Consider the following 12,760-nt stretch of genomic DNA (forward strand, 5'->3'; position numbering starts at 1 on the left):
TGTTCTGGTCCGTTTGAAAATAAAATCGGCAAGTATGCAGGAAGCTGCAGAAAGAGAAGTGGTCTGACACCCCCTGCAGCGAGACGCCGAAAATTTAATTTAGAACCTTTGTTAATTCAGAGATACGTTTCACAGTGGGATTTTTTTAATTCGTACTGACAACCGGCAACTTGAATCCGTGAAAGGTTAATAATTAACTGCTTTAGCAAATAATAATGCGGAAGAAACTGCTGTTGTGCTGTGTTCACGTCACGGTTGCCTGTTATTTTCCTTTTATGGCCCTCAAGTCAATAATCAACCAACTGTGGTATTATTAGCGTCTAGATCTCGATTAGAAGCTAAACAGACACTGAAACCGCACAAATGACAAAACATGTTCATACAGTGTATTGCTCTCATGATACCGGGCAGTACTCGCGAGAAAGGGAAAACACTTAAATCAGTGCAAAGAACCTAATGACCCCTAAGTAGTAAGCTCCCAAAACTCGAAACGAAGCACCCAGAATGGAGCCCACAACATATTAAGGTTCGAACCGTAAATGTCGGAAAAATTAATAAGATTAACTGTTCTTAAGTTACACGATGACCAACTAAAACATAAAAGGTGATCGGTTGTTTCCTCGCCTCTGGAAACCTCAATAAAACCTTAGAAGCTATTTTCTTTAATAACTACCTGCTACAAATGATCATCATCAGTATTCAGAGTTTCAGTCCAAAACTTTACTATATTACTCTTTTTAGCAAGAAAACCACGTCAGCTCTAGCTGGTTTTACATGTCGGTCCCCTATCCAGGTCGAATTGAAATTTGGAATTGTTGGTTTTTGGAAGGGAATTAAACCGGCAATCCCGAGAAAACCCTCGGAACAAGGCGAGAACAAACGACAAACCCCGCCCACATTGGTGGGAGGTGAGCGCTCTCACCACTGTGTGCTCCCTGTTGTTGTTGTTGTTGTTGTTGTTGTTGTTGTTGCTGTTGTTTGTTTGTTTGTTTGTTCGTTTGTCGAGAGAAAGGAGAGTGAAAAGATGGAATAGAGCTTATAAAGGACAAAGGAACATCATTTCGGATGACATTTCTTTATTTAAGCCTGGGCTTTCTATTATATGTGACAAAATCATAGCAACAACATGTTTGAAGCAAGTACAATGATTGAAGAATACAAATTAAGGAAGTTTATACACCATTAGGACCATACTGATGCGTTCATCACAAAAATGCAACTAACTAAAAACACTGCCCATAAAACTCGGTAAAGCAAGGTTAGACTATAATTTAGTAAAAAACTTATTCTTTAAAGCGAATACCTTTATTTTAATTTAGCTCTGTATATTTTACGTGAATAACTACAAATAGACTAATAATATTTTAATTACTATATTCCTCTTTGTAAGACCTGTTTTTATAAAGGAAATCGACACTGTTGGAAAAAATTGTTGTTAAATTGTTGGAAATACCGTAAAATCAACCACTCTTACCAAACAGAATATAACACAAACTGCTCGATAGGAAGGAGTTAAATCGTGAAAACGGCTCATGATACATAAGGGAAAGGATCTGGGGGTCTTCTTTCACGATGGGTTATTTTCGTTGTGGCGGTGGCGGTGTTTATGGTTTGGTCCTAATCAGAGGACAGCCACGTGACCTTAGAAAATTCAAAATGGCGAATGAATGCTAATGGTATCCAATTTCCTTCGTCAAGGCAAAAATTTGTTTTGTTTTAATGAATATATTGCCATAATAAACGGGTAATTTGGCAACAGTGTAGAATTCCTATTAGAGTCTTTTTGATTACTGTACAATTACTTATTACAAGAGATTTTCTCTTGCTTATAACGATTGCGGTAATGCCATATATAAAAGCAGTTTATTTTGTTATGTTACAAAATTAGCTTATCTACTTCGAATTCACTATCTTATAGAGACTATATGAAAAAGAGGCCATAAAACAATTTTTTTTTCAACTTTCACAAAATACATTCACAAGCATTGCATACCGCACTGGTGCACAGTAACAAATCCAGCCTAGAGCAGGCGTATTTTAGGATGTCACGCAACGCTCCCCCAAAGTAAAGGAAGCGTTGCGTGACATCCCAAAAACTGCTGCGAAGGAAACCAGACAAGGGAGTGTGCGTTTTTTAATCCGAGCGGCCGCCCACCAAAAACGCATGCACCGCTGGCTACAAAAAATACAGCTTAGCAACAGATTCTACAAAAAACTGAAAGCATTTCGCGACATGTAACCACTAAAAATGGCAGGAAAAAGTCGCGATCTGGCTGTTATATATTTCATATGGCATTACATTGAAGATCAGTTGAAATGACCGATCAAAGATCCTGTTGTTTTTGTGTTATTTATATAAATGCACATATTAAACAACACGGCTCTGCCAGTTGTCAGTGCATCAAACAAATAAATACTTAACTAACACTTCTAGAAAAAATATCTAATTACTGTACCGATTATTTTCTCTTGAACAATATATTACTATACATACAAGACAATGTTATAACCATATATTAATAAAGGACTCCAAATTTTACTTGCAATTGGGTCATAAATTAAGTTCTTAAGACCAGCGAGGTGACCAAACAATATATAGCGACTGAGGGCTCGGGGATACGGGGGCTCGGAGAAACTTCTGTATGAAAGTGGCGGGAATGCTCGTCAAAAAAGTTTGAAAAAGTCCTGCACGTGAGGGGTACTAAAATCCATTTTTGTGTGGGTAGGTGTAGCTTGAGCTCATCTACCAATTCCACAAGCGGCACTGGCCGTGCCGAAGAACCACATCTAAGACAAAAGAGACACATTGCCAATTTCATATTTTCACAACTCGTGCCCTATGTGGCAACAAAATAAGTACCAACTGTAAAATTTTAAAATGAGAAAAGCACTCAGCGGTACCAAACTCGAGTTTGAGCCCCGAAAAGGTACTGTTATATAGAGAGTCTCGCCGCCACGCGATAAACCCCAGGGGAGGTACTCCGGCTTGTAAATGACGGGGATGATCGAAGGATTTTTGGGGGTTTGAAATTTTCGATTACTGGATTTTTTTGGGTTGGAAAATTTGGCAAGTATTTTTTTGGGTGACTTGATTTAAATAGGGGATTTTTTGGGTATTAAAAACTAGCTGAAGTGCCTTGGCGCGGCCTTGGCGTATTTATGGTATGATGAATTTGTTTTTCTTTGTGTTAAATTATTGCCCCTCTTGGCAATTCAGGGGTAATCTGACAAGGGATTTTTTTTTTTTTTTTTAGGGGGGGGGGGTTATTTTTGGTCCAGGGATTTTTTGGGGTTATGTCGGAAGACTTAGGGTTTTTTTGGGGTCCTGACTTATGCCACCATTCGATCATCCACGTAATTTACAAGCCGGAGTCCCCCCCCCCCCCCCCCCACCTGGGCGATAAACAGGCTAATTTATTACATCTATTGCATAAATGAAGATTTCTATAGCTACCACTTATCAGGTCAATACTAATCTTGAGAGCCTACTTGTATATAATATTCCTAATAGATTCACTAATATGAACATTTTCAATATAAATGTCCTTGACTGAAGCTAATTGTATTCAGAAATACTGAGGCGGACATCCTTCTTAGTCTGCAAGAGCACCATTGGAGCCATAAGTCTGAGAAAAGGAATGCAGAAACAATAAAGTCTCAGTTTAAATTATTGAAACTAAAGCTTTAAATTAACCCTTTCACTCCTAAACGCGCATTCAGGCGCTATTTGGAGGTGCAGTCATTGATTCACATGTGACATCATTAATTAGCACGTCAGTGGAATTTCGTGATAAGAATCTGATGGAGCTTGAATTGATCTTTCTACAGGACTGTTCATTTTGAATATCAGTTGCATTCTGACAGAGCTAATCAAAGAAAAACAAAATCCATTTTTGGTGCAAAATCGTTGCTAAACAGGCCAGTACACCTGTAATTGGTCAAGGTCCCCTTTTCAGGGCTTTCCATTGATAATGTCAAAACTTTTTTGGCCAAAAGATAGGATATGAAGAGTAGAAAGTAACGAGAATAAGAAAGCGAAAAAAAAAAAAGGAAGCAAAAGGGGCAAAAAAAATTTGGAACGGTTCAGCATGCACCAAAGTAAAATATTGTACATTTTTACACAGAATTTTTATGAAAATGTTTCTGAAGTGTAAAAAAGTGCTTCTTTAGCAAAGTTGAGGTAAATTCCAGACCATAGCACCAAAATTTCAGTTTAGCGGCTAAAAAAAGCGTTTTTTGAGGAAAATTTGGGTGTCAAAGGGTTAAAAAAATATCGGCAACTGACCCAGAATAGAGTTTCATTTCATTTATCACAGGGAGACGGCTGCACTTCTTTCGTTGTTTTCTACAGAGCATCCCCCGGTACTTGTAGTAATGCATATGTTACTTATTCCTCCAAAATATAGGTTTTTTTAACTTAAAAGTAAATTTGTACTCGTAATGTTTAAGAATGCACAGAAAACTAAATTAACAAATTTCTTGGAGTTATAAAAACTTATTTTCAAGAAAGGAATGGTTACCTACAAGGAGAACGTAAGACAAACACACCGAAATAGTTCGCCAAAATCCAAGGGGGTTATTTCTACTCTTGGCCTTTTGTTTTGAAGTGGGGTGGCGACAGAAAGAAGCACTACAAGAAGAGTGATTGAAAGGGGTGAGTGGAGACACTTGAAAAAGGAGGAGAATGTCCTTGGTTTAAGCGATCTCATTGGTTAGTGACCATGGCCAATGGTAACGAAGAAAATATCACCTTGATTATACTCACAGGGTTAGTATGTGATCCAATAACTCGTCTCTCAGGAGTCGATTTCTGACCGTTTCCCTGATTGGCTCGCATTTTATTGTCGCCCACTGATACTGTTTCGTACGTGTGCACGAGTCCAATTTCCCCGGTAGACACCAAGTATGCATCAGTGCTTCCATACAGGGATCTCCTGTATTTAACCTGTGATTGAAGAAGGGGGACCGTCACAATGTTAAGAAGAAAAGGATGACGACAAATTTGTGGCTGTGTTCAGCATGGGCCTACTTAACTCTAATGTCCAGGATTGAACGCAAGTATTGTTCAATTGTGTGTGTTTTGGTGAACTTTTATCATCAATGGCACCTTATGATGCTTATCGCTGATTGGTTTTTAGTGGAGGTAGCTTTTTGACAAGTGCTCGTTGCTCGCTAGCTAGGCTACTTTTTCTCAATGCTCGTAAACGCAAAGAAAAACGCGCTGTGCTCGCATGCTCGCAAATGCTCGCAAAAACTATTTAATATCTTCACATTAGAAGTCAATCCTGCGGACACGGGTCGGCAAAAAGATCTACACTGACATTGTGAATCTGGCGACTACTGATTCTAGCTTAGTTGTGATTTAAACAGTTTGACAGTAGGGAGTGACCCCGTGTGTATTATACACCGAAGGAAAACGTCATACTTACACAAACATAAATCACAGTTATAAGGAAAATAGCTGACAGACATCCCAGCACAATCATGACAGCCAAGGCCCATTTTGGCAGCTTCTCGTCGGTTTTCTCTGCGTCCTCCTCTGCAACCTTCACACTCGTCACCGTGTATCCTAGCGTTTTATCCTTGCTTGCCTGCTCTAACTTGTCTTTCAATTCGCTCTCTTCCACTTTTGAGTCTTTCGCCAGGATAACGATGTAGCTACACACAACACTTCCTTCACTTATGAGGATGATACGCACAGCAACAAAACCTTCCACGTCTTTGTAAACCTCCTCCAAGCTCTTTGTCAGATTTTTCTCCAGTTCCTTGTACTCTTGGCTGCTTGGATCGTTGTATTCTTTTTTAAATTCTAAGTCAAAGGAAACCTCCATGCTGACAAATTTGGTTCCTTCTGGTGGTAATGTTGGAGGAGGGGAAGTAGTTGAGGTACTGGTCGTGGTCTTTGAAGAAGTAGACGACGCGTTTATTGAGGGAGACGGAGTCGAGCTTGAATTACTTACGGATATTGTCAGGGACCCTACAAGGTGTTGTGTCATAATGGACATTTGCATAGAGTAGGACTGGGATAGTATTGAGGTATCGAGCTGACTGGATTGGCTGACACTTGGGGAATGCGTAATTACGTCTGAAGATGGAAGTCTGCTTGTGTTCGACGTTTGACCTGCAAAACGTACAAAGAGACGAAGAATTAGACAAGAACACGAGTGGAACTGAAATAGAAGTGGAAAAGTTATGGTTTACACAAGCAATAAAGTAATGGATATGTGAGAGTGTCTAATATGGCAAAGCCATATTTAATCCGGAGGAGATTAGAGATTCCTAAAAGATCGACTCAATTAATCAATCAATCAATCAATCAATCAATCGATCGATCGATCGATCGATCGATCGATCGATCGATCGATCGATCAATAGATCAGCCTTTCAGTCAGTCAGTCATTCAGTCAGTCAGTCAGTCAGTCAGTCAGTCAGCCAGCCAGCTAGCCAGTCAGCCAGTCAGCCAGTCAGCCAGCCAGTTAGCCAGTCAGTCGGCCAGTCAGTCAGCCAGTCAGCCAGTCAGCCAGTCAGTCAGTCAGTCAGTCAGTCAGTCAGTCAGTCAGTCAGTCAGTCAGTCGGCCAGTCAGTCAGCCAGCCAGTCAGCCAGTCAGCCAGTCAGCCAGCCAGCCAGCCAGTCAGTCAGCCAGTCAGCCAGTCAGCCAGTCAGTCAGTCAGTCAGTCAGTCAGTCAGTCAGTCAGTCAGTCAGTCAGTCAGTCAGTCAGTCGGTCAGTCGGTCAGTCGGTCAGTCAGTCAGTCAGTCAGTCAGTCAGTCAGTCAGTCAGCCAGTCAGTCAATCAAACAAACCAACAATCTGTAAGTATTTAGTCTTTTAGCGGGCAATCAGGTCGGGGCATTCAAAGTTCTTGTTAGCGCAGTTAGAGAGAGGTGCAGTATTGCGTATTATCATTATATCAGGACTAATAATCAATTATGATATATCACGTTTTTTACTATATGTTTCTTCTAAAGGATAGTGCTATTATCATGATATATCTTTGGTGATATAAGGGGTTGATTTTTTGATATTCCGCAATGGGGTTTTCTCTGATTATAAAGATATGTTATCATGATATTATCAGAATACTTAAATAAGTAACTATTTCTCTTTTCCCTGTGATACAGTGATTTATCATGATATTATCAGAATATATAATTAAGTGGTTTTTATCCTCCTCCCAGTGATAGAATGATAAATCATGATATTATCAGAATATTTAATTAACTAACTTTTCTTCTCCTCCCAGTGATAGAGTGATTTATCATGATATTATCAGAATATTTAATGAAGTAGTATTTCTTCTCCTCGCAGTGATAGAATGATAAATCATGATATTATCAGAATATTTAATTTACTAACTTTATTTCTTCTCCCAGTGATATAGTGATAAATCATGATATTATCAGAATATTTAATTAAGTAGTATTTCTTCTACTCCCAGTGATAGAGTGATAAATCATGATATTATCAGAATATTTAATTAACTAACTTTTCTTCTCCTCTCAGTGATAAAATGATAAATCATGATTTTATCAGAATACTGCACTTACCCTAAACCCTAACCCTAACCCTTACCCTTACCCTAACCCTAACCTAACCTAACCTAACCTAACCTAACCTAACCTAACCTAACCTAACCTAACCTAACCTAACCTAACCTAACCTAACCTAACCTAACCTAACCCTATTCCTAACCCTAACCTAGCCTAACCTAACCTTAACCCTAACCTAACCTAACCCTTAATCTTACTCAAACGCTAACCCTGAATAACATTGCCTCTGAACTCTAACCCTAACTTTAAGCGATAACTTACATTAACCCCAGACAATCCCAATACGTAAATCTTACCCGCAGTCTTACTAAATACGTATTTGAAAGTTGCAAGAAAAATGACGCAGTACAAACTAAATATTTTCTGGTTTGTGAATGACAGCCATTAAAAGGCCAAAGAGTGAGTTAAAAAAAGCCAAAATCGGGTGTTACGAAAGTTAATCTTGCCGTGTCTAAAAGGAGTAAATAGCAATGTGATTATGTAGTTTTGTGGACAATTTTGATATTATCACGATATATCATAATATCATTGTGTCTGTTATTGCTTGAGTGAGATTTGAAAATGATAGTGATACATGATATGATTCTAACTTGATAGTGATACCTTGATAATGATAATTTAAAAATTTGATAACAAATAGTATTCTAGCAACTATCATGTAAATACGATATGATAATGATATTTTTGATATTTAAAATGGAAAAATATTTTTTGATATTATCATGCAGTTATCACCAAAATGTCACTGAGATATCAAAATATCAGTTATCAAACTAATGAAATTCTATCATGATATTTTGATAAACCGCAATCCTGCACCTTAGTGCGCAGTTAGCCCCAGTACCATTGTCAGGGTGCCCTAACAATATAACTACACTGAAGGAGTCCTGTTTCTTACTAGCTCAAGAACACAACACTGACAATATACATTTACCTGATGTTGAAAGTGTGGAATTTGATGGTGTGGCTGAGGGAGACGGAATTCGAGAAACTTGCTGAGATGGTTCGGACGTTTTGTTGGAATAAACCGACGAGTTAACTGCAGGTGTAGGTTGAAGACTGGTAGAGTCATCCACAGAGACAGTACGGCTTGCAGATAGATAAGGTGAAGACGTTGAGGAATGTAAAGAAGGCCCGAGTCCCAGTGTGGAAGAAGACGGAACTGTTGTTTGCGGTGACTGAGAAAGAGTTGAATTGGGCCTTATGGAAATACTGGCTGTACCAGCAATCTGCGTGCTGTCTCCAGGTTTGGACGAAGTAAAGTTGACAGTTGTTGAAATAACTGATTGGGCAACGTCCGTCGATAACACTACTTGTGATGCGGACATGTTGTCTCTGAGTGTGGATACACTGCTTGAGTTATTAAGAGCTGACATTGCGACCGTTGAAGTTGATAACGATATGGACACATTAGACCCGACGATTGTTGCAGTTACACCGCCTGTGACATAAGAACTTTGCATGACAACCACTGAAGCGGAATTATTAGAGCCGGCGTTCGTAGCAGCGACACTGGTTGCAATATTACCAGTTTTCGTGGGAACGACTGAAGCGGACCCATCAGACGTGACACTTGTGACAGGTACACTGCCTGTAATACTAGGAGTTTGCGTTACGACCACTGAAGCGGACTGATACACGACGCTTGTTGTAGCTACAGTGGTTGAATTAGTAGAAGATTGCACGGAGCTGGAGACTGTCATTTTCGATGCAATGTCTGTTGTAGTTACACTGCTGGAAGTATTAGGAAATGTGGAGTTCACTGTTGAATTGGACCCAATAGATGGAACTCTTGTTGTATTAGGAGCAGCGCCTGTTATTGATGGGGATGGGATGACGTTGGGACTAATCGTAGTAGCCATACTTGCTGCAAAATAAGCAAATGTATATCAGTGAGCTTATATGTTGTAGTTTAGAATGAAGTTGAGGTCAAAATGATTTCAGTCTAGTTGGATTTATGTTAATCATTGTTTAAGGATTATGGTAGTGCATCTGGAACAAAGATAAATACAAATTAAACTAGTTTGAAATCATTTTTACCTCAATGAAATTAATTTTAAACTAGATCATATATATTAAACTTATATTACTGGATAGTTAAGCCGCTATATAATTGCCTAAAAACTGTGTTTCAAAGGCTTGTTCCTAAAACACGTACTGAATCAGTTTCTCTGGATTATTTCATATCATATCAGTACAAGAAAAGAAAACATTTTTCCGGTGTTTCCATAAGAATTATAGAAAACCTGATATAGGAAATTGTAAGGTTCGCGTTCCGCACGTTCAACTCTTACAATATTTTATTTTAATAAATATAATATACACTGACACACTGAAACTGTTTTCTACGTTTTTCTTGACTTGAACTGTTGACGCAGGACACTATTTACGCGGCAGTTTCAATTCAGTTTTCCAACATTCCAAGTAATTTATTCACGAATCCTTATAACTGAACCGGAGAATATAAACGTGTGGTCTGAAGCTACCAAAATAACCATTTTTGTCACCTTGTTTGTTGCTAGTGAGAACGTTGTCAACAGCACTAGCATTTGACCAATGAGAGCGCGCGCAATATCTATATTATTTTATCAAGTAGTTGGAACCGCTTTTAGTAAACTTTACATTAGCATGTAAGCTATTTTCGTATATGTCGCTATATATTTATAGAACACCAAGCGATAAACGTGCAGATAAGTTAACTTCTCCTTTGCCATTTAATTCCTAATACGCCATGATATTAAATTTTCGGGAAGTGGGAATGTTGCGGAAGTTTTACCCGATTTTTCTTCCTTAGTACCAAATTCAATTGTAGCCCGAGGATGAAACGCTATGATTTATTATTGCCATATTAATATTCATACATTCTTCTTTGTTTCCAGAATAAGCAAACGTTCATAATCATTAAGTTCTGTCTTTAAAGTTAATCCAAGATCACACAAATCAATTTTTAATGTAAATGCTAAAAATTTTTCGGCTCTGGGTCGAATCCAACGGCGAATGTGTTAAATAAACAGCACACACGCAGGTTTATTTATTAAAACGAAACTTGGCGCGCCCGTAAAAACCATTATGTTTGTAAGACATTTTTAAATTAGAAATTCAATTCTTTTATGAAAATGGTTTGCTTTGAGGATGTTAATTTGACGCCAGATTGGACGTAAAGTGTCAAAGTTGTTAAGTTTGACGAAATCGGTAAGAGTCTTCATGCAAATTTTTTGTCTATTGCAGTTGTTTAAGCATCATGTTTTGAATCCTAAATTGTTTAGAAAAAGAATATCACAGCAATATTTACTGCTTTTTCTACAAAGCTTGTTCTAATTTTGCTTTATGTGGACATGAAACCGAGAAACTTAAAAGCAGCTGTCATAACTACTGAGCAAATTAATTGATCGTCTGTCCGATTAATGGATATTTCTAGTATATTACGAAATATTTCAAATTCGAAGCTGTATGCATGTGCTTTCCCGCACGGGAACTCTTGCGAAAGTTAAATCATTATTCCTTCACGAACACGTCCAAGAACATCTGTGCGTCATTTATGCAGATGTAGGCACGTTTATGAAAAGAAAAAAAATGAATGAACGTGATTTACTTCAGTTGCCTGAGATCGCCGATTGCATTAACTTTTCGAAAACCCTGCTGTTCATTTTGATTAAAACTATTACTTATGCCCCAAAACAACAGAATTTAATGAGAAAGATATATATATCTATAGTAAGATTTTATTCGATCCAGGAGATAACGTAGGACTTTATTTTATTCTCCTAGTCACAGTCTAAAGCAGCAATATATTTTTTTAGAATATTTAATTTCTGAGTTATCAAAGTGCATCCTGTAGATAAGCCGCGTCTCAGGCAAGCAATTTCGACCGGGTGGTAAAATTATAAAACGGTATTCGATTGTGCATGATTTTTAACCCTTGCCAAACTTGACTTAAAATAACAATACATACTAATAAAAAGTAAAATTAATATCCGGCATGGTGAGATACATTTTTTTTCTCTTTTTCTCTTGAAATTCACCGCTTGTCCAGTACGCTCGACCTCTCTCATGATAAAATTTTGTATAGCATGTCGCATCGATAGTTTTTCATTTGAACGTTGATAACCATGGCAAGTTCGTTCTCGTTATCAGCTAAAACAGAATTAAAAAAATTAAAAGCTAAAAGTGAAATTGATATCCAGTCTGTTTTATTCTAATCAATTGTTTTGAGTCATTCATGATCAAAGATGCGCTTTTTGTTAAAACGCACAGGACTAATTTCACTTGACAATTAATAACCTTTGCAGAAAGATAGAGATATTAAAATTTCGTCACTATGTCGTTCAATTAACAAATTTCTTTTCAGATTCAAAGAGACAGAGGTTTGTAAACTTATCCTGCGAAGCATACTAAAAAGAAAGGGTAGCCTTAACCAGTGTTTGCTTTTCAAAAACGTCGACTGTTCATTTTCTTACTTCATCACAAAAAAGGCGAGTGGATATTTTCATATCCCGCGAAAAATATGATACTGTAGTGAGTTAAACGTACATGGACACGCAATATTAATCCACCTTACCTGGAATCAAAATTGAGATGAATAACGCGTGCACCAAAACGTCGAAGCTGTTCATTTCGAATAGAAGATGATTTTTCTCTTGTAGTAGCTAAATTTAGGATGCTGTAGCGACGGACGGTTGCCAAAACGCGGATTTTAGAACCCGGGCCGATGAAACCTTTAACAGTAAACCCTCGATGTTTTTCGGAACGAATTTCCAGCCTTTCCAGTGAAGATTTTTACTGTCTTTGCAAAAGGCGGATGGGAATACGGGTTTTATTTCCCGAGCGGTTTTTTCACTGCCCTTGAATACTCCGACGCAAAATGATTCAACTTGATTCGGTCATAGAATAAATTTCCATATTCAAGGGCGTAAATTAGAACTGATGAGTCGCTGGGAATGACAATCATTTTGGACAAGTACTGCCAGCTTGTTCTCAAAACTGTGTTTGTTTCTTTTTCGCCAAGACACTTTTGTGTTAATTAGTACACAAACCCACAAAAGGCTTCACAGATAACATCGTGAAAAATACCTGAATCAATGCAAACATGAGTATATGCTTATCCAGAGAATATTAGCGGTTTATGTTCTCTGAGCTAAAGAGACCGCTAAAGTAACCGCTGTGGCAATTTATTTGTACGAAAATTTAGTTTATCGAGTTCAGCAATTTGTG

The 12,760-nt window shown here is 38.0% G+C and overlaps 1 protein-coding gene across 1 annotated transcript; it reads right to left on the reverse strand.

The window, feature by feature from the left end:
• Positions 1-1,059: 1,059 nt before the first annotated feature.
• Positions 1,060-12,425, reverse strand: LOC144633766 (uncharacterized). The gene is made up of 5 exons (XM_078492633.1): positions 12,108-12,425; positions 8,484-9,416; positions 5,430-6,121; positions 4,766-4,945; positions 1,060-3,626 (listed from the first exon to the last, which is right to left on the reverse strand). The coding sequence occupies exons 1-5, from the start codon at positions 12,160-12,162 to the stop codon at positions 3,594-3,596; spliced, it is 1,893 nt and encodes a 630-aa protein (XP_078348759.1). The 5' UTR covers positions 12,163-12,425; the 3' UTR covers positions 1,060-3,593.
• Between the last annotated feature and the right edge of the window lie 335 nt (positions 12,426-12,760).

The sequence above is a fragment of the Oculina patagonica genome, chromosome 12, assembly GCF_052425735.1.
Source record: "Oculina patagonica isolate OP01 chromosome 12, crgOcupat, whole genome shotgun sequence".
Lineage (NCBI taxonomy): Eukaryota > Metazoa > Cnidaria > Anthozoa > Scleractinia > Oculinidae > Oculina > Oculina patagonica.